We start from the raw sequence: 25866 nt of genomic DNA, 5'->3' as shown, positions 1-25866 counted from the left end.
TGGGAGACAGCAGAGTTTTCAGACTCATAGTTAAGAGTTTTGTATACAGGGTCAGAAGAGAACGGTGGGTGATGTTATTGTATTAAAATGAATTCCAGAGAAGAAAAAACATGGTCACCTCTGTCTTGATGGCTGCTAATCTGAGAAAAAACAAAAACTTACAAAGTGGAAACAGACTGCATGCCCAGATATATCCAAACTAAGAAAAGACATTTAATTTTGTCCTTTCTGTTAGTTTATTCACTCTAGACTCTCACTACAGACTATGGCGAGATGAGCATCTCAAAAAAGTTCAGTTCAGGTTAAGATACAAACTTCCTAGCTCTCTTCAGAAGCTGCAGTAAGAGACACGGCAAGGAGCTTCCTAATTCATGTTTCTCATCTACATGCCTAAATTCACAGAACAAAAGCCTTCTCCACATTAAGGATAGGTGATTGCCCTATAGGAGGTATCATTTTATACAAATCATCTCTGAGCTAACAAGCAGACTGACTTTCGTGTTAACGCTGCACTGAGCTCAAATGAATGCGCCTTGGTAAGATAGGGTTTATTCTTTTGTCTTCAGTACTGTATTAACATTATCATACAGTGTTTAGTCACTTCAAGAGCTTGGACAGTGTGCATCTAGAAATCATTTGGAACTTGGGAAAAAAATCAGTCACATCTGCCATGGATGCATCTTATAAATGTACATCAGGAAGTATTTGCATGAGGCTGAGGGCTGTGGTGTCTATACATGGGCATGAACATTACATACGTACACTCAAACAAGAGCATAGAGAAGAATTATCCCACAGACCAAGGCATCACTGTTCTCTGTTGATTTACAATGGTGGATTTGCAAGCGTTTCTTGGTGAAAGGCCAATGTGCTTCTTCAGAGCTGGCAACTGGGTTCCCAGTGTACAAGAAAGTGTTTAATCTGAGCCAAATAAACAAGTAAAAGCTGTACCTTTCTCTTCTCTTAATGCCTATAATAGCATTGCTATTTTCACTCATGCTAACCTGATCAAAAGAACATGCCCATTTCTAACCTGACAGACATACATACTATAATTACAGCAAGCACAGGTGTCTAAATAGAAAGAAGTAAAAAAAAAAGATGCAGTAAACGATGGAATGCAAAACAGGAAGTGCTGCACGGGGAGAAAACTACTTTATATTTCAGAAACCTACAAGTTGAGTATAGGAGATATCAGCTCCCTGGCATCTAAATGTCTTTTTTGATCCATCCCTACTTCCCTGGCCCTAAGATACTCTTTCAATAGACAGGATCTCAGTTTTCTATCTGCAAAATAGGGAAAGCAAATAATATTAATTACCTGATGACATGTGCAATGCCTGTATGTAGAGTGAAAATGGGCATTTGTAATCACTTTTGTGTCCAACTGAGGGAACCTTTTTATTTGGAGGACAAGGAGGTTGTTTGGGTGAGAAAACACAGCTTGTACTTTTACTAACCCTAAAAATACAAAATACTACATCCGCTGCACCTAATACCCTCATAGAAATTACATGGCTGAAACCAAACAGGCATCATACAATAGAATAAGTTCACACAGTCAAGACAAACACCATTACCAGTTAGAAAATATTTATGAAACATTCAGTCCATCTACAGCCTCTCAAGTGTGACCCTTCAAAGGACACCTACAAAATATCTTCAACAGACAAACCTAGTGACAAAAATTCACCACTCTACTAGATACTAGAAACTCAAGCTCAAGAGACATGGATTCTTTGGCCCATTACATTCTTCCTGCAGACCACCCCTCTCAAAAACATACGGGCTGAACTTCCCCCTCTCTTTTTTAGCAACAGGTTGATGTTCTGTCACTTCTGTCCTTGCTAACACCTCTGGGATAAAGAGTGATGTTAAACTACTTCAGAGAAAGGGGTCCTTAAGTGACGAACAAGATTAAAACCAGCAGCGTCCAGCCAATACATAACTGTGATTTTTAGGCTTCTTCAGTCCTGGCAAAAAGTGTTGCAGACAGAGGGACAAGAAACTAAGTTTTGAGTGATAATATTGATTTCAGGTGTTTCTTTTATGCTTATTCACACCCCTGCACTATAGCCTGCCACTCCTGTAGTGTGACAGGCCCATTGTCTGTGTGGCTGAGATGTCTCAACCATGGGACTGACAGAGTTTGAAAAACAAACAAAAACTATAAACTCAAACATTTTTTTACAGTGTTTTTGTTTGCTTGTTTGTTAAGCCCTATCTGTAGTTTCTGCTGATGGTTCACAGCATAGAGAGAGAACTGTGCATATTGTGTCAACATAACCATAGCAACAGAGCTCTGTGTGGCAGGGACTGTGGAATATCATAAACCAAGATTGCAGTCAAGGGCTTTTTTTGAAACCACAGCATGAAGGGTAGCTACTTTTTTCAACTAAATCACTAGTCTAATAAGTGTAATCTCTCCATGCTCTCCAAGTTCATTAAGTATCTCTGCCTTGCTAGGTCAATACATATCAGTCTCATCATATTGCTTATTAGTCATTAATAGGCTATTGTAAGGAAATTGCACGATTAAGAATTAAGAAAATCTCAGGAACAGTAATTTAGAGTTTATTTTTTAATATTTAAGGAAGAAGCATGAGAATTAGGATGATTCTTTCACTCCTCCTTGACTATTAACTCCAAATATAATAAAAACCTGAGAAATAAAAAAAGGGGAAAGAAGGAAAAGGTGGAAAAATCCCTACCTTTGAAAAGGAACTGAACTAGAATGAAAATCTCTTTGATAAGCTAAGAAAATTTCCAGAAGATGTTAAAAGTTTGTTATGCATAAAGTTACAGGGAACCAATGTATAAAAGGCAGAAAAAATTAAATGGAAATGAGTTTTTCTTATCCCATACCTGATAGCAGCAATTCCATATTGCTGTTTGTAAGCGTTGCATTTACTCTTCCTGAAGTTGCATTGAAACTGGTGACTGTCAAAGTCATGGGCTGTTTCTTGCTTTTATAATTGTAAGATCCTTTCCATATATAATTTTGGGCAAACACATCATCAGGAACTATACAGACATCAAACATGTTTCAATACATCTTGCAATATTTAGTACTTATCAAGTCAAGCCTCCAACAAAATGTATGACAAATACTAGCATTTTCTCTACTTTACCCTCTCTATTTTTAATTACTATTAGGCATAACCTTCACATACAAAGCACAGAAACCTGGCATTAACATTTATGAAAGAAATGTATTTGTACTGAAGAACACAACCACAACTGTACCTTCATTTGCTCCTTTCCTCAAATATGGACATGTCCTAAAATTAAACCAACTTCATAAAATCTAATTTAACAGCTGTAACCAAAAGACCAGATTCCTCTCACTGCAGAATCTTTTCTATACCAGCACAGACGGGCAGAGACATACAGCTAGGATTAAATTTTGCAGAAATTAATATCGATTTAGACATTAAAAAGTTTTATAAGCATATTTAAATGACATTAAAAGATTATAAGCATCTTCTTTATTACCTAGTCACTTTTTCTAATGAATAATTTATATAAGAAGTTTTGTCTTGTCTTTTAATGCTTAAAAACATTATAAGCTTCACCAGGAGAAAAAAAAAAATAATCCCCTAATTTAGAATTAAAAAGAGATCATAGACTGCAGGGATGATAAATATGCTAGATTCATACTTTTATATTTAATATTTATCATTAGCCAACTGTGAAATTATTAATTTATGTAATGCTATTCCAGCAATAGTACGGTTAAAAAAAAACAAATTACCTATCCAGTAAAAACAGATACATGCAAATCTTTACAATCTTAACATGAGATACCATTTAAACAATTAAATTGAAGGTGACTTAGGATGTGTTTGCCACACTTTTCAAAGGAAAAGTATCAAACTTAGCGCTATAACAAATAATAAGTATTTAAAATCCGCACTTTCACATTATTTGGAGTCACTCACACTGAACTTAAAGCTCTGGATTTGTGTGTGCATTGGTATGGCACGTCAGATAAACACAGAAGAATACTTGCCCCTTTCTCTCTCAGGATATCCCGAAATTCAAGACTGGGGCACACTGGAATACCCGAGAGTCTTCCTTCATCATTTATTTTATGGGTCACAGAGACAGGTTGACTTCCCCATGGAGGGTAAAAGAGCTTTTCTAGTTTTTTATTTGTGTATGTATATATGCATATATTTTTTGACAGATAGACACAAAAACAACACCTATATACTGGGCCTGCAAACTGCAAGCAAGGAAGCTGCATGGTGCAAGCAGTCTGATGCTGTTGAATTGTGATCAGCCTGAAATTTATTTCCCTACTTTCAGCAAAACTGATCTTTATGGACTTTATTTGCAATTAATTGGGATTGTACGAAAAGCTTCTGAATGAAAAACTGGTAACATGACTACCATGCAGTACCTCATTGACAACACAGTTGTGAAGTACTGCACGACCCAGTAAAACAAAACAAAGCAAAACAAAAAGCCCCACAAACTCCCCCTATGCTAAGGAATTACTTTTAAATCTTTATTCATTATTGGTAGACATTTAATAGGGTTATAGTCAAAGGCTAATTTTAGTTAAGGAGACTTCTCTCTTCAAAAAGTCTCTTCAGTGGACAGAGAAAGATTTCTCGCATCTAGTCAGGCCATCCAAAGATAGTCTTCTTTAGCAAATCAGTTAAAACTGGAGTTGATTTTATCTGGAGTTAGAAAGACTACCTTCTCCAGCCTAAAATTAGCTTTTTTGAAGGCTAAGTTGAAGGCTAATACAGAAGTATTTGGGTAAAGCAATTTAATTAGCAATATGTAAAAGAAGTGCAAGACTGAAAAAAACCTGTGAAACAACATGTCTTTAAATTACATCTGGGTGAGTAATATAGTTTCTGAATGGATAAATTGCATAGGATCTTACACAGAACATGGCGATTTTAGTGAAAGCAATAAAATCTCTCATCACATAACAGAAATTGTATATGGATATAAATAATACCACATAGTCTAGATGGACTTAAACATTGGGGAATAATTTAATTAACGATGTTTTTTTTCTCTTAATGTGATGCCTAATCTAACACCCTTTAGTCATTCTAAGCCATTCAGTGCAGTCTCACTAAACTGATTCTCGTTGTCTTTTCTACAGAAATTATTTAAAACTATATGTACCTCAAAGTACTTACCACTTAGTTTGGGACTTGGTGTTCCCAAAGCTGGTCTGGGATCCTTCACTAATATTTTGGAACCAGCTGTTAGAAAGGATGAATGACAAAAAGACAAATCAGTAGCAAATATGTTATTCAGAAACTAGGAAAATAATTTCCATAATGGAATTTATTTGTTACAAAGGATACAAGATGATGTTTCAAACTCAAATACGAATGAGATTGCAGTCACTATCAAGCCTTAGTATCACAGGAGCACATGTGTGAGACTGAAAGAGTTAATGTTTCAAACATTGTGGTGGGGCAAGCGCTACCTAACAACCAACTCTGCATAACAAGGAATGCTGCCTAGCAAGGGACCACAGGTGAAAAGAAGCCCATCAGCACCCATTGGAGGGAGGGCATGCTGAAGGGTGCACAGCTCCCTGTTCTGATGTGCTGTTCTGATACGCTGAGCAGGGCAGCTCACCATGCAGGGCCAAAGATCACGTCTGCAGGGAAGGGGAAGTTACTCCCCAAAGGACCCCCAAGCCCAAAGGCTCACAAGCTGCTCATGACACCTAATTAGCCTAATGAGTTCGAGTGCCTCCCCGAAGGAGGGGCAAGGATGATAAAAAGGCACAAACCAAAGCACCATGTGCACACATGCCCACCAGAACTCTACCCCTCGCCTGACTGGACCAACACTGGACCCAGGACCGGTGAAATCTTCCTCTTTTCCTTTTTCTCTCTCTGTTTAGTTCTCTATTTCCCTTTCCTTTTCCATAATCCCTACACATCATCCCTTGAAGACATAAAACCATTGACCAAGTCTGGGACTAAGAGTGGATCCAGCCTCCCCCAGGCTCTTCTCTGAGAAGGAGTCTAGAAAGCAAGAGGGTCCGCTCTGAACCTCGTGACTCAATGGGAGGGCTCTCCTTATGCCCTGAATTGATGTATATGGTTACCACAGGTTAAAAGGTTTACTGATGTAGTTTCATGCCAATTCCTGTTGTGAGAGACCCCGCCACCTACTGTTATGCCTCCCACGTTCAGGCTGCTTCTGCCAGGAATAAAATGTTCAGCTGATCGTTTGGTGTTGTTTCACTTGAATTTAGCCTGAGGGAATTTCAAATTCAACATGACTCCCTCATCTGTCCAGCCTGGTTCATGACACACATGCCCACTGATTTCTTCCATTGCTGCATTTTCTCTTGAGTCAGTCACCTGGATGCTACCAAGTCATTTGCAATACCCAAACAGTGTAAGCTTTCACTTCAGAATCCATATTTCAGAATTCACAGTCCTGGACTATGCACCTAATATGTGAGATGTCTTCTAATATGTCATCTGAGACAAGTTATATCATTTAAATCAGGATCCACACAAAATAGCACTGTGAATAGTGCTTTGACTGGAAGCAATGTAACACCAAACAGTGAAGAGATACATAACAAGGGTGTTTTAAATAATGTTTCTCTCCAGGACTTAATTATCTTCAACAGCACTGAGTGAGACATCTTGTGTTCAAGACTAAAAACCCAAAGATGCATGCTTAAGCTTTTAACAATGGAGGAGAAGGTCACTGTTTCTTTAAATAGTAGCAACAGAAAGAAAGAAACAAATGAGGCTGTCCACAGTATCTCCAACTGCTCAGTTGATTTGAGCACTGGAAGTTGGAGAATTTCACTTCTTCTCTGATTAGAGCAGGAACTCTCCCACCACTGAAGACGATGAACTAAATGCAATGGGACAGTGCCATTTCCTGCAGCTGAAGCTATTTTATTTTGCAGAAACTAATTTGGATTCACTGGACTATAAAGAAGACACATAATTCTGTCTCCTAACATAGAATACTCTCATGCAGCATTAGGCTCCATTCCTTGCTCCAATGGTTATTTCAATATTTTGTATTTTGGATCTTGGCTTTGAACCCAGGCCTTTTCTCTCTGATCAATACTCTAAGAAAAATAGACAAGAAAAGCAACTTCCTTCTCCCTGAGTGGAGTATTTTTCTGCATAAAAAGGAAACTTTAGCAAGAAGCACTGAGAATATTTGTCTTACAGAAGAGTAATTTTTGATTATTACAGAAGGCTTGTTCTTGCTATATAGATTAAAACTGTCAAGAAACAAGGGCAGGGGTTGGAATTCAATCTAAAGTTCTCATGGCCTGTTACTACTGATTGATTAATCTCTATTTCCTCTCTACTTTGAAAGAAACTTACTGAACTTCACTGAACATGGTTGACCGGGAGGGCATGCTTCAACAGCATATCCTTTTTGACTACATCAAGCTCAGGTTAGAAATATCTGGATCATACTTTCCAAAGGGCTTTAGTATAAAAAGCTGCTGAGTCAATCAATCAGCCTTGTTAAGGTGAACACGTTTCTAGTCAAGTTCAGAACTGTAATTTTAAATACAAAATAAAATTTAAATACAGATTTAAAATACAAAACCAAAGCTAAAACAAGTTATCTATGGAGTTTAAGTTTCTAGGTCCAGATATTTGCTCAGTAGGACTTTCAAGATCAGAGTTTTGTATTTAAAGGACTAAATTCTAGTTTAATTTCCCTACAGATTCTTTTAGAGCTCTTAACTCCAAATATTTTATTCCTTTTCATCCATTTCCAAGTTATTTTTATGAAGTTCACAATCGCAGGTGAACAACCTGACCTGGTGCTCTTCTCCCTTCCACAGGAGAGAGATGTTTCACCCCTCTATGACAGGTAAAATTGAAAATATTTAGGACATATTTTACTTTATCTAATTACAGTTAATACTTTACAATATATATCTCATTCTTAGCTTTCTCCACTGCTAAAAAGCAAGAAGCAAGACGTCTGATCCTAAAAATTTTGCATTTCTGTAACATTTTTTCAGGACATTGGGAAACTAAGTTATATGACAAGGTACATGCACTCATAGATACCATTTAATGATTTTAAAAAAAAATTCTCATAAAGGTTCCTTACAACCAGATAGGACACCTAATACTACTTGTTTCAATATCATCAGCAGAAAATTCTTGGATCAAAATACAACCCATGAATCACATTTGGCCTGCCATAACACTTCCTGAGTACTGAACAAGTCATAAGCTTCCTGGCAGCTTGCTTTCTAACACTTTCCCAAAGCTCTGTTCTGTTTTCCCCCAGCACTTGCCTGGCATGTAATGCCAAGACACCTGTTTTTAAGTAATACAAAATATTCATTTCCTGTTTCCCTTCCAAGTAGAAGCGTTTGGCTATATCGCCTTTGCATGCCTCTGTAAGAGCCCTGGGGATAACCACATCTGAAAAATTAGATATCAGTAATCTGAAAGGTGCTTTAATTATTCAGGAAATTGAATTCCCAACAGTTGCTATACTTGAGGATACTTCTTATGTCACATGAAAAACACCATTCTCGCTATGATTTTGCTATGAGTTTTTTCATGCCCTGCCATGACAAAGTATGTAGTAAAAATTAGAAACATACTAAAATATTGGAACATCAAGGACAAAGTAGATACAATTAATTTGCAAGTAATATATTGTTGCTTACATACAAATATAAAAGAATACTAAACCCTATGGATTAATTCCATGCAATGATTCAGACACCTACTTGGAGTTCGGGTATCCTTCTCCAATATTAGAAAAAGAATCATAGAATCATAGAATCATTTAGGTTGGAAAAGACCTTTAAGATCATCAAGTCCAACCTTAAACCTAGCACTGCCAAGTCCACCAATAAACCATGTCCCTAAGCACCACATCTACATATCTTCTGAGTACCTCCAGGGATGGCAACTCAACCACTTCCCTGGGCAGCCTGTTCCAATGCTTGACAACCCATTTGGTGAAAAAATTTTCCCTAATATCCAATCTAAAGCTCCCCTGGCACAACTTGAGGCCATTTCCTCTTGTCCTATTGCTTTTACTTGGGAGAAGAGACCGACACCCACCTCACTACAACCTCCTTTCAGGTAGTTGTAGAGAGCCATAAGGTCCCCCCTCTGTCTCCTTTTCTCCAGACTAAACAAACCCAGTGCCCAGCTGTGTCAGGAAGTTATCTTCCACACACTCCAGGAATGTCCTGGACTGTTCCTCTCTGCTTTTTTGTGTTTCCTGCAGACATCTGGTAAGCTGAAGTTCCCCATGAGAACAAGAGCTAGTGATTGTGAGGCTCCTCCCAGCTGCTTATAGAATATTTCATCTGCGTCTTCATCCTAGTTTGGTGGTCTATAACAGACTCCCACCATGATATCTGTTTTGCTGGTCTTCCCCCTGATTCTTACCCAGAAACACTCAACCCTATCATCACTATCATCAAGCTCTAGACAGTCAAAAAACTTCCTAACATACAGGGCTACCCCACCGTCTCTCCTTCCTTGACTATCTCTTCTGAGGAGTTTATAGCCATCCATTGCACTCCAGTTGTGTGAGTCATCCCACCATGTTTCCGTGATGGCAGCTATATCATAATAGTATTGCAAGTGTCATAGCTCTCTTGCAGCTGACACAATCTCTGTAAATAACATTATCCTTATCTAAGTTAAGCAGGTATGTGCAAAAACATCGAGATTCTTACTCCACTGAGCTTATGAGACTGTAGTCCACACCTGACTCAGTCAGAAGTCTAAAAGCAGGTGTTACCCAAGTATTTGGCCTCCAGAATTATATCTGGAAGTGACACCTCTGAGCATGCAAATGAAAGACAAGTACATGAAACCATATGTCCCGTTAAACACAGCTGGCAAAGGACTAGAGTTATCCTCTTAGATGTTCTCCCTCCTAGTTCTCCTTGCCATTCTACCTTATCTTATTAGACTGTAAGTAAAGAAAATCACTGAAATATGATAGAAGAGAGATGCAGCGGAAAACAGAAGAGCTTACCTTCACAAACTGGAACCTTCCCCGTCCATGTGCCATCAGACCTACAGGCTCTATGCTCTGATCCTCCTGCCAGGAAAAAGCCTGGCTGACAGGTGTAAATCAATGTATAACCAAGTGAGGGAAGATCCATTCCTGCAACGTTAGCATGAGTTGGTGTTTCTGGTTGTTTACAGCTGTGAGCTACAAAGAAAAGATAAAATAACCTTCAGTGAAAATGGTGAAAATACTTAAAAAAAAAATCTATACACATTCTGACAGGTAATTAACAAAGAAAAAAGCATCAATAAAAGTAACATATTAATATATTTTTAATTCACATTAAAAATTACTATATAGTCTATAAATTACTGTCCCGAGCCTGTGAATACACTCTTAAAAGTGGACATTTCAATTTCAAGGGACCAAGAACCAACTTAAATGCATTTGCACAACCAAAATTAATTGTCTGCATATGAGAACATAAACAGCACACATCTTACCACAGTTTAAAGCAATCATGCTTGTGACTTACATGACTTATGATATCTGTGTAGCATTGAATAATAATAAATAAATGGGTCATTTGGAAAACACTATGAAAGGTCAAGGAGAAACTGTAGGTGAGGCAAGTTTTAAGTATCAGGCAGAAAAATTAATTACCATTCCTAATCACATGCAAAGTGTCTTGTATCTTTAGCAACAACCAGAATCTGAGAGTTTAGTGTTATCTCAAAACCAGTATACCTCTAAAAGCAGAGCTCACTTTTCAACACACTGAGCTACTGATCTGCTGTTTGCTTAGGGGGAACGCTAGCACCACCTGAAACACTAATGCTGTTTTCTTCTGTGGATATGCTCTCCATACACTGAAGCGATTCTATAAGGTCAGACCTTATAAGGTGAGACTATTTCCAGAAAAATACAGCTGCCTAGCTGAAAAACTAGGAAGATTAACCATGATGTTATACCTTCAGTAAATTAGCATTATTTACCGAAGTGAAAAAGATCTAAGAAATTAAATATTACTTCCTGTACCCAAGTAAGATTCTCTCCATTTCGGATTAAAAAATTTCCAGTTACAAACCTTTTTTTCCCCCTTCTTAAAATACCCTGACTCCTTAGTTGGGAAACAGCGTAAATTCTTTACTAGAACTGATTGTAACTATCTGCTCCAGTACAAGTTAGGATTGTGCAGGGCTTTCCTACATGTCCTGTTCTCACCACCTCCTCTCTTCAAGGGAAGGGTTGCACCCTTTTAGATAGAAACTGACTATTTTCAGCATCTCTCTGAATGAAAACCTGTCTGTTATTCTCATTATTTTGTGTTGTTTTTTTTATTTAATTCTATAAGCTATTCTAGAAAAATTCACTCACAAAATCACACTTCTAGCTGCTGTAAGCTAGTAATGCAAACTTGTATTAAGTTAATAAAACTATATAAATTAACTTTATAACAATGTTACTGTAAATAGCCTAGATAAAGAAAATTGATAGATCAAAAATGTATCATTTACTTACGTATACATTCTGGCTGGATTCCACTCCATGTAAGATCAGGAAGGCAAGTTCGTGTTGTTGAGCCATGGAGAAGGTGTCCTTTTTTACACTGAAATTGAACAACATTTCCCACCTGTTGAAAAGTAGAAAACACAGTAATATTGTTATGAGGAAATATCAGTTGGGGGGGTGTCCAATTTTGATAGCAAACTCCTTCACATAATACAGGCTCGATAAATTGTGATGCTCTTCCTGTAGAAAAATTAATTTCACAGAGCATTTTGATATGAAATAAAAATTTGCTTCATTGTCATTAAAATTACTCTCCACCCAAACTGAAATCCTCCATGGAAGAGAATCACAACCTCATCTTCTGTGGTCTCTCTGGTGTGTTGCTTTGGGCCCAGAACAGTTGAGGCACTGTGAGTTTGGAAACCAAGCTTACTGTGGTTTCCTAGCTCTGGTCCAAGGAGGAGCCCATTAGGCAATCTTGCTGCAAACGAGGGAAGTCGCAGAGCTGAAACGGGTAATAGATTTTGCCGGACCTTTGCTGAACTAGACCCGCCTTTGTGCAATGCTGGATGAATTCACAAATTATAATGAGAAATATTTCATTAGAACACGCAAGGCCTGGTCAACAACACTCTCATGCTTCAGAAACTATTATGTTCCTATAATATTTTAATTTTGTTTTTTGATGAGAAGAGGTAAAAAAGAAATGTTCTTTATACTACACAGATAATAGAAACTGAAACACAAGTAAATTACAATTTATAATAGCAATTCATCTGAGATTAGTTTTTAATTATTATTCCTATTATGGGTATGTGTTGCATAAAAAGGAAAATATAATTCTTTAGTCAATAACAGTTTCTACACAAACTTAACATGGAATAACTTGTTCAGCATGTCCAGTCATGGTGACATTGATGAAAATGCAAATAATTCTCAGTTTCCACCAAAAGCAGGGAAATTAGATTACAATCATATCATTCAGAGAGTAGTTTATTACATGCTGTGAGTGGTTATCTCAAATATTAAGGTACATAGATCACATCTACTTTTCTGCAGTGACCTTTATTAATGTATTTATCAACTCATGTTTAAACAAGAAGTTGAAAACTTCGAACTGTATGTGACAGCACATTTATGGTTATGCTTTGGTTTTTTTGTTTTTCATTATTTTGTTTAAATGTATAACACGATTCAAATTGATGCTCAAAGGTAAAATGTGGACTCTTTCACAATACTTTAGTCTTGGGAAACAGCATTTCACTGCTACAAGTAGTCATTTGAAACTTTATAGTACTATTCCATTTCAGCTCAAGCTTCTCATCAGAATGAAATTTAATAATAACCCATGAACTACAGATAGTAGCTCATCAACACAGTATGTGATTTAAAATTCATCTCCCTTTTTTTTTCCTCTTTACTGTGCTCACTGGACTATGTAATTACTTTTAAAAGATTTTGAAGAAAATACACTAAATCACTTTCACAATTAAGGACAAAGTGGAAAACACTAAAAGTTTTAGAAGTTGCACCAAATAGAAATAGAAGTACTTTTTTTACACTGTAAAGAGCTTAGTTAAAACAACCACCACCAATATATCACTTTGCAACAAGTACTAGTCTTATGAAAGATTCGTTCATTTCAGTAATCTGCCTCTATTGAAGCAATCTCTATTCACAGCTATGGAAAGAACACCTGCCCTATTTAATCTTTAGCTATCAAGGAAGACAATACATCAACACTGCCTTTAAAACCAAGACTCTTTCACCCTTGCTCACACCAAAAAAACCCCATCCAAAACCAAACCTCAGCTTAACTGTCAACTGTAATTTCTTAATATAATCTGAATAGTAACTTAATTTTCTGTCCCCTTTATTCTTTCAAAGTTGACTCTATGACCTTGCTGAATACAAAGTATTTAAGAAAAAATATAATTTTTTTGTGATATGGAGTAGCTGGACATCATGGAATTCAATGAGTTAGAGGCCAATTTGCTACTTAGATATCTAATTCTAAACTGTAACTAAGTAAGTTAGAGATTCAAACTCCAGTAGTCAATAACAACTCCAGAAGTAGCTACTGCATGGCTTTAACAGCTTAGTGACACTACCTCACTTTTTTTCAATTAACATTTAATGTGCTACATTGTCTTTTTTAAAAAAAAGTATCCTCTTTTCAGAGTTTGACAGTTCTCACAATGTGATTATCTTTCGTATATTAGCTCAACACCACTTAAATATGGGCAATACTGAATAAATAAGATAACTGCAATCTTGAAATTTCACCTATTTTTTAGTAGGATGTTACCTAAAATAGATTTGTCATTGTATAGAATCTCTTTAGAGGAATATAAAGTCAATAGATCAAAACAATGAACTCAGTATATTCAGTAAAATTCAGTATATTGTAATTTTACTCATCAAGAATGGCCTGAACAGAAAGTTCATACTTTGTGAGTTGAAAGGGCTGGAGAATTGTGTCCATAAAGTCTTTAGATCTACAGGACTCAATGGGTAACAGTGAAAAAAGGAAGGAGGTGTGTTTCTTCAGTTTTCTGTAACTTCTTTCTCTTCTTTAGCCACCTATTCATGACTTTGGATTAATTCTTTATGAACTGAGTCTTCTGCTGGACAGATATATTGAAGGAAAACTGTTCACCTGAAGAGCAGAACCAAGAAATGCATAGACATTTTTTCCACTGTCTGCCCATCTTCACTGTAGCTCTGCCTACCTTACAGCTTCACTGAAACTTGGTTGCCTAAACATCAAACAAGTTTTTTAGTACTAGAAATATATCAGTGAGATAAGGAAATGGCTCAAGTTGCCAAGTAAATGGAAAGGCTGAGTTGCTAGCATTCCACAATTTAGAAAAAAAAAAAAAAACAAACCAAAAAAAAACCCCAAAACCCTGCAGCAAACAAACAAGACTCAAACAAAACCACTGTTGATATTGCAACCAGTTGTTGCAATACCAACTTTTCTATCCAAAACAGTAACTAGTAGTGAAACTGTTTTCCTTATTTCCTCAAAAAAAATGGATGTCACCTGTATTATCCTTGTTAGGGAAACACAACCTTTACATATGTAAGCCCTAAAAGTAGCATCAAAAATACAACAGTTGCCCAAATGATGAAGATGTTTTTAGAAGTGCTGCCATGCTATTCAAGATAATGAAAAAATAAATAAAGGAATGAGGCTTCCTGCTCCTATAAAAAAACTTACAAGAAATATGTAATTATTAAAAATAATAATAATTTAAAAAGTAATTTAAAAATGACTTTTTGGGAAGTCTATTTTGCACTGTTGTTATTCCAGAGGCACGAGGTGGCGCTACACTACAGCCTTCTATAGTCTTAAAAAATCCCCTGTCGAGATGTTCTGATTTGTTCGAACTTTTGTTATACAGCTTGGCTAGGAGCACTAGTGGGGAGAGCTGGGGAAACAGCTGCAATATCTTTATTCACTATACTCTCTGGTTTTAGGGAAGAACTGTTCTATGTGCAACAGTGTTTGCATCCAATAGTGAAAAAAAAAAAAAAATTTCCTTGTATACTGCTTGATCATCTCAGTTCCATAGCTGCTTTTCCATAGTGTCAGTTATGGTTTGGATATTCCCAAAATTAACATCACTAACTTTTCCTCTTGCTAAGAACCAAAGACCATATATCTGCTATTCTCTAACGGGAGAAATAGAAATCTGAGAAGAAAATGCATAAATAACAACCTGCATCCATTTATAAAGAATATGATAGTACTCCAGACATATTTTTTCACCAAAATATTAATATTATTATTATTATTAAATTATCTTTGTTATTTCTTATATTCCTTCTAAGAATAGAAGATATTTCTAACTTTCATAAGTTATGCTACAATCAATATTTTCTTAGACTTCAGTTTACCAAAGAACATGAAGATACTCTAACAAGCTTCTCCATCCCCAGCAATTCATGCCAAAGGATTGAGAGGCTAAGGGAATGTCAGTTATTTCTCTTCACTAACTTTTAGCATAATATTTTAAGTGAATGAAAACACATTAAGTCTTTCCTGTATCTGTAGTTTGGTAGCCCAGTAATACAGTATTGCCACTACTAGTAATAGGATACTGAGTTTGCAAGACCTCTGGGCAGAAGCTTGTCAGGCTTCCTTTGAAAGTGTCTTGAGCTGCCTGGAGTTTTGGTTTTGCTTTTTTTAAACTTGGTTTAGCTGTAACATCAAATTTTCTTGTGATCAGGTGGCTATGACAAATTTTTATGCCTTCCTTTGTCTTTGTATGGTACAACCACAGCTTTATATCCATATTAGTGACAAGAAGCTATTATGTGCAGAATGAGCTATTTACCACTAATGTGATATGGTATAGAGAAATACAGGCCTGGCACTGAAATGATAGCAAAGGCCGTGAGAAATGGAGACACAGGATACTGTGAGGAAGACTACAGGTATGGGTATGATAAGAGATGTGACACAGGCTTGGCACTTGAAACCCCATTGCTGTGAACCACTCACCCATGGTCACTTAAAGAAATGCAGACCTGGACAGAATCAGGTTTCAGGGGTAAAAAAGTACCTAACATAGGTGAAATGCACCTTATAGAGGACATTGAAATATAATGTGGAGCTACAGTGTGAATGGTGTAAAAGTGTGTTAGAAACATTATAAATAACCCCAGGTGAATCAAGGAATGACAGACACCAAAAAAATAAAAAGAAGGAAAAAAGAAGTCAAAATCACATTCCTGCTATTGAAGCACTCCAGATTCTGACACTAACATCACCCACCGACACCAGGCTGAAGCCACAGACCTCAGGATCCTGAGAAGCAGAAGGAACCAGGAAAATTACGTGGTGTCTGATAAGGCTTAAATTACATTTTCATTGATGCAGTGATGATGCCAACTGTGCTAATGGAGACAGCTATACTGTGGCAGTACAGCACTTCTCTTGGAATTTCACCCTACAATTTAATCAATACTAAAGTTTTTATAAGCATTACATTCAAAGGAGATTATTCGCAAGGTTGCTCCACATCTGCAGATGAAGTTTCATACAGCATTTCATAAAATAGAACCCAAGAGCTAGTACAGGGCTACCACTACTGTAATGTGGCTGTTTTCCTTTCTAAATTCAGACTGCCCTTTGGCTCCCTTCAGGTTTTAATGTAGGGGAAAACAGCTGAATTTCTACAAAAGCATATGTTGGAAAAGTATGAGAAGTAATAAATCTTACATATATGACTGATTGGTCTAAGCAATTCTAAACTCGTTCTTCAATTCAGTAGTATCTTGTGTTACAACAGCTTATGGTGAAAGTGCTATAAGCAATTTTCTATGTTACTAGCAATATATTTGAAGAAATATTTCAAAACCACAGTTTCTTTCCAAGAAGCAATTTATTTTCCAGATTACAGATGAAGTCAGTATTCACTAAGTTCTAAAGACATTTTGTCTTCATTGTAACACACTGTTAAGGTAGATCTGTCAAATCAAAAATACTCAGATAAAAGGTAAACATCCTAGAAGTACATATTCATAACAATTAAAGCAGGTGATGCTACTCATTTACGTGCCGTGCCTGATATCCAAGTAGCACTAAACTGGTATTTTGATGTTATTTGAACATACAAGAACCTGATCTGCTTCTGCTTGATGAATTCAATACTGAACAATAAAATCCATGCAAAATTCTGTTACCTCTTTATTACAAAGCTCCTATTTAACAGTTGAAACACCATTCAAATGTAAGGTGGTGATATTTGTGCTTTTGTTAGTGTAGGTTCCAGGAGGTCAGGTTTTGATATGCCTTTCAGTCAAGCCTGGAATTATGTTGTATATGACTGAACTTTTAATGCAATCAATAAGATAGGAAAACAGATAAACAAGAGTAGGGGAAACAACAAGAACAACAGAACAGCTGTGGAAGTTCATGACTTAACATTAGTATTGTGAAAAGCAAGTGACAGTCAGTGATACAGGCAGGTAAAAGAGGAGGTATTCCCATTTACTGAAAAGCACTTAAAACAGGACTCCACATATGAAGACTTGAATTCTACTGTCAGGCTACAGCTTGATTTTTTTTACGAGACAGAGACATAAATTTAAGACTTAACAATTAAGTCACTGAAGTGACCCTTTTTAAGAGAGTTAAAAAAAACCAAACCAAAACCAAATCACAAAAAAAAAAAAACCCAAACCAAAAAAAAACACCAAATGAGAAGAAAAACCCACCCTGCATTAGAGTCAGAAAACCATCTTAAATATCCAACAGTAACAACTCCTTATTATGAATTTGCCAACTACAAAACATTTTGCTTAATTTTGCATAAGCTCTTTTGGTCTATTGTTTAAAATGGTAGACAACAGATCTATCAGACAAAAGAAAATCAAAGCCATCTCATGTTCAGTATTTTGGTAGAATTTAGAATTATTCTTTACCTTTCTGCTATGGATGGAAGCAAAAGTCATTATTATTTCATTCACACCAGAAGTTAATTATAGCATATTAGAAATTCATTTATAATGTGTTTGCGGTTTAAATGAGTCATAACATTATTGAATATATAGTAATGTAATATTTCTTTCCAGGTTCTACAGACAGTAACTTGTCCAGAACTGATCATTTTCACTGTTGTTTCCATCCAATAAAGAGCTAAACTCAGTTTCATCTGTACAAATGATACTCCTACCCTGTTCTGTATTAACTAAGCAATCATATTTAGAGTAACCAGAAATTGCATGCAGATATTTAGTTACTATATAAAACCAAATTCACTACATGAGCATGAGGATAAGCTGCTGACTAGGTAGGAAGACTATAGCTCATCCAGTTTAAATCTGCTAGGCACTAACCTTACAACTATAAATTCTGCCAGCAACTACACTTCTTTTAGAAATTATTTATCAGTTGACATTTTGCCTGGTATTTTGACAGTTCCATGCCAGCTGTGAGTGATGCTTTCATTCACAACTACAACTACACCACAAATGAGAAAGTCTGCATTAGCTTCTTCAGTCATAGAAATCTCATTAATATGCCAGAGAAACTGTGACAATAAAATTGTAGAAAATGGTCATTGCAATGATTAATTTCTTACACACTTGAATAAAGAGTTGCCCTCTAGCATAATATTGTATTATACCCAAAGGAAGTTAGCCCAAGGACTGCCCCTGTATATTCTATCTTGGCACAAAACAGCACTCCATTCCCTGGAGAAAACTGAGACAATTATATTACCACTCACATATGATTGTGATCTAGCACAATCTGAAAACCCAAAGATTGCTGAAATGATCACTAAGCAGGAGGAGTACTGCATAAAGGCCACCAAATCGACTAACCAAAGAAATTTTTGGCCATGAAATTTTGAAAAGTCTTTAGCTTTGCTTTTAAAAACTAATTTCATGTTGTAAATCTGTTAAAATCTCAGTCAGCCTTTTCTTGCATTTCTGGCAATCCGCAGTTTTTATTTAACTCCTGCTACTAGACAGGCACCACATACAACCTGGGAGCTGCTACCTTCTGCCTAGTCCTTTTCACATGTCTGGAGCTTTCAGCCCTGACACCAAACACAGAGGTAGCAAGATAGTTTAGACTCTCTCTTAGTTTGTTTGCAGCTGCCTTATCAGATTGCTAGCAAATTATACAGCACATTTTTGCATCTGTACACCGTTCACCCATGAAAATGTCTCACTGACGTCATTGTTTTGTGTGACTCAGAAAATCAGAAATTCAGAAGCGTTTTCAATTTCACCGTTCTGTTTCCAACAGAAGCATATGCAAACACCATTTGCCACAACACACCCTTGTAGAAAAGGCTGCCAACAGCCTGCTGGACTGCATCAGGCAAAGCATTGCCAGGGAGGTGATTCTTCCCCTCTGCTCAGCACTGGTGACACACAAGTGGGTGCTGGGTCCAATGCTGGGCTCCCCAGTGCAAGAGAGACAGGGACATACTGCATTGAATCTAGTCATGGGCCACAAAGCTGATTAAGGGACTGGAGCATCTGGAATACAAGGAGTGGCTGAAAGAGCTGGGATTGTCTAGCCTGCAAAAGAAATGGCTCAAGGGGAATCTTATCAGTGTGTATTAAAATTTACTGGAGGCAGGAAAGGCAACAGAGACAGACTTTTTTTCAGTGGTGCCCAGTGACAGGACAAGAGGAAACAGGCACAAATTGAAACATAGGAAATTCTCTTTAAAAATAAGAAAAGCATTTTTACTGTAAGGCTGATTAACTTGGAACAGGTTGCCCAGAGATGCTGTGGAGTCTCCATCCCCGGAAATATTCAAAACCACCTGGACACAGCCTTGATCAATCTGCTCTAGCTGACCCTGCTTTGAGAAGGGGCATTGCACTAGAAGCTCTCACAGGCACCTGCCAGCCTCCATGACTCTGTGATTCATTTGTGGTCACATAATTTCCAAATGTAACAGAATTGCTCTCAGGAAAAAAAAAAAATCCACTGTTTTTTAGAGTTTGTCTACACTAGCAGTTTGGCACACAGTATACACACTTTTAAGGAGAAAAAGCCTACTTGATAAACAGTAGGGAGCACTTATCTATTGGTAGGAAGATACTGAATTCCTTCAAGGTGAAACCAAGCAAAACTTGATCACCAGGGTTTCATATAGCACATTGCTAACAGGGACAGAAAGTCAGTGTAATCCAACAGCTAGAAATAAGGAAACACAGCAACACTCCAGCAACCAGCTCTTACAAGGCATGAGCAGTTTCTGGACCTCTAATCAGAAATTTCTAGACTCTAAGGTAGTATAAAATAATTTAATATGCAAGTTAATAAAAAATAGTATACTCTACCTGATAGCCAAATGTGTTGTTCTGTGACCCATGCCTTGGGACTCCTGGATTTTCACATGCTGTGCGAGTAGGTTCTTATAAAAAAAATTACAATAAATTAAAGACAAAACGAATTACAGTATTTTAATGAAATACATGAATGTATCACAAAATTAAGCTTGTTCAACAACATGAAATAAGCCAATGAGAGAAACAAAAATAAAGTGACTTGATTCTTGGAGAGTATAGAATAACACCAGGATAATTCAAAATAGCTGAAAACTCCTAGATTGACTTAGCAGGAAAAGGAATAATAAGAATTTCAAGAAATTTCAATATGGGTGTAACCTTACCTATACATCGAGGGGAAGAACCACTCCATGTGCCATCTGCTTGGCAAATCCTGGTGCTGGAGCCAACCAAAATAAAAGGAGGATTGCAGCTGAAAGACACTTCTGACTGATAGATGAAGCTTTTGCCTTCTCTCTTCCCTTGAGCAGGTACTCCAGGGTCACCACAAAACTTTGCTGTGAGAAAAGACATGATAGAAATGGAATGTGTCATTTATTAAAATACACAAAAATAACACTTACCTGAAGTCAGTCAAGCAAATTTTGTATTTATTTTATTAAACACAGGTCAAATACATAAACATTTAATAGGAATTCAGAGAGAGAATAGATAGCCAATCTTTAGTCTGCTTCAGTTTGCAGTAGTTTTGCTAGCTGTTCAAAATGCCTACATAGTGGGCTTGGTCAGTAGCTTGAAGCTGACACTCAAGGTTACACAACTTAGTTTATGAAGGCCCAAATATCCACAATTCACCTCTGCCCCAAACCACATCAATCTGCAAATCTTCTGATAGAGAGCAATTAGAGAGTGTACCAAACCTTCATGTCAGTCTCCCGTCCTCTCCTGCTTTCTGCCACCTACCCAGTGCTCAACATTTTTGTATGATTAAAGGATTTGTCAGACAGATTTTAGGAATCATAAATTCTTACTTTCTCATCCTTCACTGAAAGACAAGATTTGGTATGTAGGGAAGTACAACACTTGAAAGTTAGTACAGCCAACAAAATAACCCCCCACATAGTAAAGAAATTTCAGCAGCAATCTAAAAGTCAAACACTAATAAACTGTTATTAGGTGGATAAATTTGACTGATAAGAACATATTCTTAAATTGGTCTTTTTTACTTTATACCTATCACCTAAAGATTCCTTATGTCTATAGCACAGCATAACTAAGTAAATGAACTGCTGGCAAATTTACTGGCTGCCTTCTGCAGTATAAAGTACTGATTATTGTCAGAAGCTGGATTTTGAATAATTGATTCAGAAAATACAATCGGCAATGGTAAACCCTGTGCCGTCAGACTATATTATTCCCTGACGCACCATGAATTCCAATATTGTAGAGTGTAATTTCACATCAATCAGAAAATGCTGTAATACACATAAAAAAATAAAACACTAACCCGGATGTGTGCAATGACATATTTCTAAAAACACATGTTGTACAGACAGTGGAATTTCCTGCTCCATCTTTCTCTTCTACAAACAAAATTCAAATTAAAATTACATCTTTTAAACAACCACCTTCAGAATACATTTCTAATATCTCTGTCTTTGTCATCTGTGCCTTAAGCTTTCCAAAGGATCTGCTCAGATGAAATGCTCCTGCCCTCTACCTCTTACTGCAGACACTGACTGTATGGGATATCCATGCACACCCACATTGAAGAAAAAGGGCTTAATCTATAACATACCAGAAATGTATACAATTTCATGGCTTTAAGTGAAATGGGACTGTCTGCAGAATTATAGGCCAAATCCTGTAAAATCCTGATCTATGAATTGGGGCTAGTGCCACACAGTGAACCTCATTGTGTGACTGACAGATCATGGTTGTAATTTATGTTTTCATCAGAAAATTCTGTGGAAGTCTTAATTTGAAAATGCATGAAACACGGATTTTTAACACAGAGGCTTGAAATTGTCTCCTGAACAGTTCTTTGTACCAACAAAGTAGGAACCACTCCCAAGAAAAAAAATCCTCACAATAAAAAATGTTTTTTTGTTAAGTTTATTAATTTTTTGTAAATCTAAGTAAACTCCGCCACAGTTGCCAGTCAACTTTACCCGATCATTGACTAGCTACTGAACATCTTCCTTCTACATAGCTAACCATGGAAACCAGGCACCATGGTAAAACATGGCAGTTTTCCTCTGATATTGGAACAGGGGACAACACAACAAACTAAAGTTGCAACAAACTGGAAGATCTGTGAGTGCTCCCACTCCCAGTGGAAATATTTTCCTAAGGACTCTGAAAGCCTTTAATAGAGACAGGGCCGTGGAGCTCCAGCACTGAGGGTGTGAGGCTAGTCTCATTCTTCAAAGACATTTAATTGATTAACAGCAAGTTAGATCTGTGGTTAGGAATTTTCAGGCATAGGCCTGTAATTTTTTTGCCATCTATTGCCAAGCTTATAAAAACAGCAGTCCTTTACTCAAATTACTATATGAATAATTAAGCAGACAAATTTACTAGGTCATAGATGACAAATACTCAACCAAAGACATGATCATAGTCCATTCTGAATAATTATTCCACGTTATAACTATACCTTGCATATCTTCAGCTACAGGCTCTATGGAACCAAGCTGGGAACTAAATTTCCGATGTCAAGAACTGCTTAAAGATTGCTCATTGAGAATGACTTTCACCAGCTCCCTCTCATTTCTGCCAGATGGCAGCTAGTTTAGGCTCTTTGACAAGCACTGGCTGCCAACTGATTTCTCTTGCAAGCCAATGGGTAACCATTGCACGTCAACAACATTCAGTTAATGTAATCTCTGCATGAAACAGCCTTTAATTCCCAGGCAGCTGCGTTCTGTGCTAACTATACCTATTAAAAAGCTTAAAGGTGGAGCCCCTTTTTCAGAGCTTATTGCAGTATTGAGTATTCTAACCTCAAAGATGACAAATAGCTTGTGGTATCCAAAAATTAATGTAAAGACACAATATTTCAATCAAGAACAAATGATGAAAATAATTTTTTCATGATCTTTAATGGTCATAAAATAGTGGACTCTAGAAGAGCTGCATCTAGAGAATTTAACAAATGGTGGAGTTTTTTTGTTCCAGAAACAATGCCTTTCACCATGTACCAGCTCTGGCACATACTGTTTCAGCAGCACTAAGCAGCTACTGTTGATGATATGAGAATATCACTAGAAAAAAAAGGAAAAGAAAAGATCATCTATATGATATGTTTTCATAGTAGTAGAATATAGCCAAAACAGAGAATATTTTTGAAAGGGAGAGATGAATAATGCAAAAAATAGTAAAAGAATGGAGAACTGCATTTTGCAACATTTAGCAAGGCACCTGGCAAGCTCAGCTACTTGGCAAGCTTGAATTAAACTTCAGAAACTGTAAAGCCACGAAGATGAAATTATCCTTTTCCAGATAGACTCCTTGCTCAAGACCACTACAGAGTTTCAGTGGTATAGCTATTGTGCAAATAACTACAGAACCTCAATCTTCAGTGCAATCCACTGAACATCTCTCAGAAGCATCACAATCACCTTTTTAAAAAGATTTTTTTAAATAATGAGTTGAATGACACCAACCTAAAGAAAAAGCCACATTTGCTATTGTAATGAAATTTGTAGCCATATAAAAATCCATCAATGTTTTAACTTTCAGGTTAACAAAATTTACTGCATAAAACATATAACTTAATTTAGGGAGGGGGCGAATAGACAATTGTCAAGGAATCACCCTGGGGCCTAGTTAACACTACTGACATAAAAAACTTTCTGTGGCATCACAGAAAGTTTAGGATGAGTAATGAGCAAATAAAAGAGATTATAATGAAACTTCCCCTATGCTATATGTAGCTGGTTCTGAAAACAAGACAGCACCTCTTAATCTTGTTTTGCCTTGGATCATTTGGTACGCATTGCCTGTAATATTTTTTTGTGTTTGTTTAAGGTTTCCTATATGCTCACAAAGGGTTTACAGATATTCCTATGCCTTCCTCAATCTACAAATTATATTACAGTTTTGGAAAATACAGAAGGATTGTATTTGTCCCAGGTTTGAAATGAACTGAGCCACTGCTGGAGGGGAAAAAAGAAGACCAAAAAAAAAACAAAAAAAAAAAAAACAAAAAACACTTTAAAGACCAAAAAAGCACTATAGTTGAATAAAGAAATATGGGACTATAAAATAAATACATACGCAAGCACTGAGGCACTTCACCACTCCATGTTCCATTCCCAACGCAAGTCAAAACAGCGGGAAATGAGAGTTCATATCCTGGAGAGCAGACATAGCTAATGCTAAATCCCCAGTCCAAGTTTGTTCCTTCCAACCTTCCATTAGAGATCTGCGGAGGAGTTGGGCAGGTAACAGCTGCAATAATATTCAAAATAATTAGGCCCAGCTGCTGTAAATATCCCCAGTGTACACAATTACTAGAAGAACCATATGTGCTAATTTCACCTTTTTTAGAGGACAATACAGTCAGGACATGCTATCTTCCTCACTGTATTCTTGCCACATTTCCTGAAGTTAGTACTTCTGCTTTCCTCCATTTAGGAGACAGTGGCTGATTGATGAAGTGTCTTAAATAAAACAGGATGCTGCATCAAACCAAATAGTAAGACTGCCTAAAAATCAGTATGGAGAATATGAACCGTACAACATTTAAGATCCGTGTGGTAGTATACTACAAAATGATTTTGTTCGTTTAGACAACATAGAGTACAATTACCTTTAGTTACCGTGGTAATAGTCAAATACTTTCTTCCTGTTAGTCAGCTTAGACATTTGCTAGATGTTAATGCCCAGGGATGAAATTCCAGGACAATTATTCCAAAATATGACTTGAAAGCCTGTTTCTAAGTACCGCAGTTTGGTTAGTATTTGCTTCATGAATAGCTCCTCACCAAAAAGCATCTAGCTTCTAGCTAGAGGGAGGAAATTTAAGGATTGGCAACCTCTTGAAATTGTCAGTGTTGCTACCTCTAAGAAGGCCAACAAGAAGTATTGCAGTATAGCTTCTCATTTCCAGGCCTTCCAGGAAAAAACAGAAACAACTTCTACTCAGTTGTAGGAAAGAGGACTGAAAAATAGCACAGGAGGACAATAGAAATAAGAAGACATAACTGTAGTGATGAACATAAAAGTGTTATTCACTGGATAGTGCAGTAGTAATAGGCAATTTCTAATTAAGAGCTGAAGGAAAAGGTATAAAAGAAGTTAAATGAAAAAAAAATCCAAATCAAAAAGAGAAAGGGGGAAAATTAGGTCGAAGTTACTAGAATGAATGAGAATAGAGAAAAGGGCTAAAAAAGAGAAAAGTTGAGAGAAACTGTCCTAGCAAAGGAGAAAGAAAGCAAATGAAACTAGAATGATTTAGTTTAGTGGAGACAGTTGGGGTAAATGAGAAGAGGTGGTGGCTAAAAATAAAGCAGAGAACACACACAGGTTACAAGAATGGAGGAAGTGAAATGCTGCACTTATAACCTTTAAACTTATGTTCAGACAGCTGTCAGCTTG

General features: G+C 36.8%; 1 protein-coding gene across 4 annotated transcripts in view; it reads right to left on the bottom strand.

Moving 5' to 3' along the window:
- CSMD3 (CUB and Sushi multiple domains 3) overlaps positions 1-25866 on the bottom strand; it is a 756594-nt gene that overhangs the window by 11244 nt on the left and 719484 nt on the right. For all 4 annotated transcript variants that reach the window (XM_030011520.2, XM_030011521.2, XM_030011522.2 and 1 more), the window contains 7 exons: positions 24544-24717; positions 20646-20819; positions 20314-20387; positions 11503-11614; positions 10006-10185; positions 5166-5231; positions 2866-3024 (listed from right to left, as the gene is read on the bottom strand). In XM_030011520.2, coding sequence (XP_029867380.1) covers positions 2866-3024; positions 5166-5231; positions 10006-10185; positions 11503-11614; positions 20314-20387; positions 20646-20819; positions 24544-24717 — 939 coding nt within the window. The remainder of the gene's footprint in view (positions 1-2865; positions 3025-5165; positions 5232-10005; positions 10186-11502; positions 11615-20313; positions 20388-20645; positions 20820-24543; positions 24718-25866) is intronic.

The sequence above is a fragment of the Aquila chrysaetos genome, chromosome 4, assembly GCF_900496995.4.
Source record: "Aquila chrysaetos chrysaetos chromosome 4, bAquChr1.4, whole genome shotgun sequence".
Classification (NCBI taxonomy): Eukaryota; Metazoa; Chordata; class Aves; order Accipitriformes; family Accipitridae; genus Aquila; species Aquila chrysaetos.
This window is presented reverse-complemented; position numbering and strand designations above follow the sequence as displayed.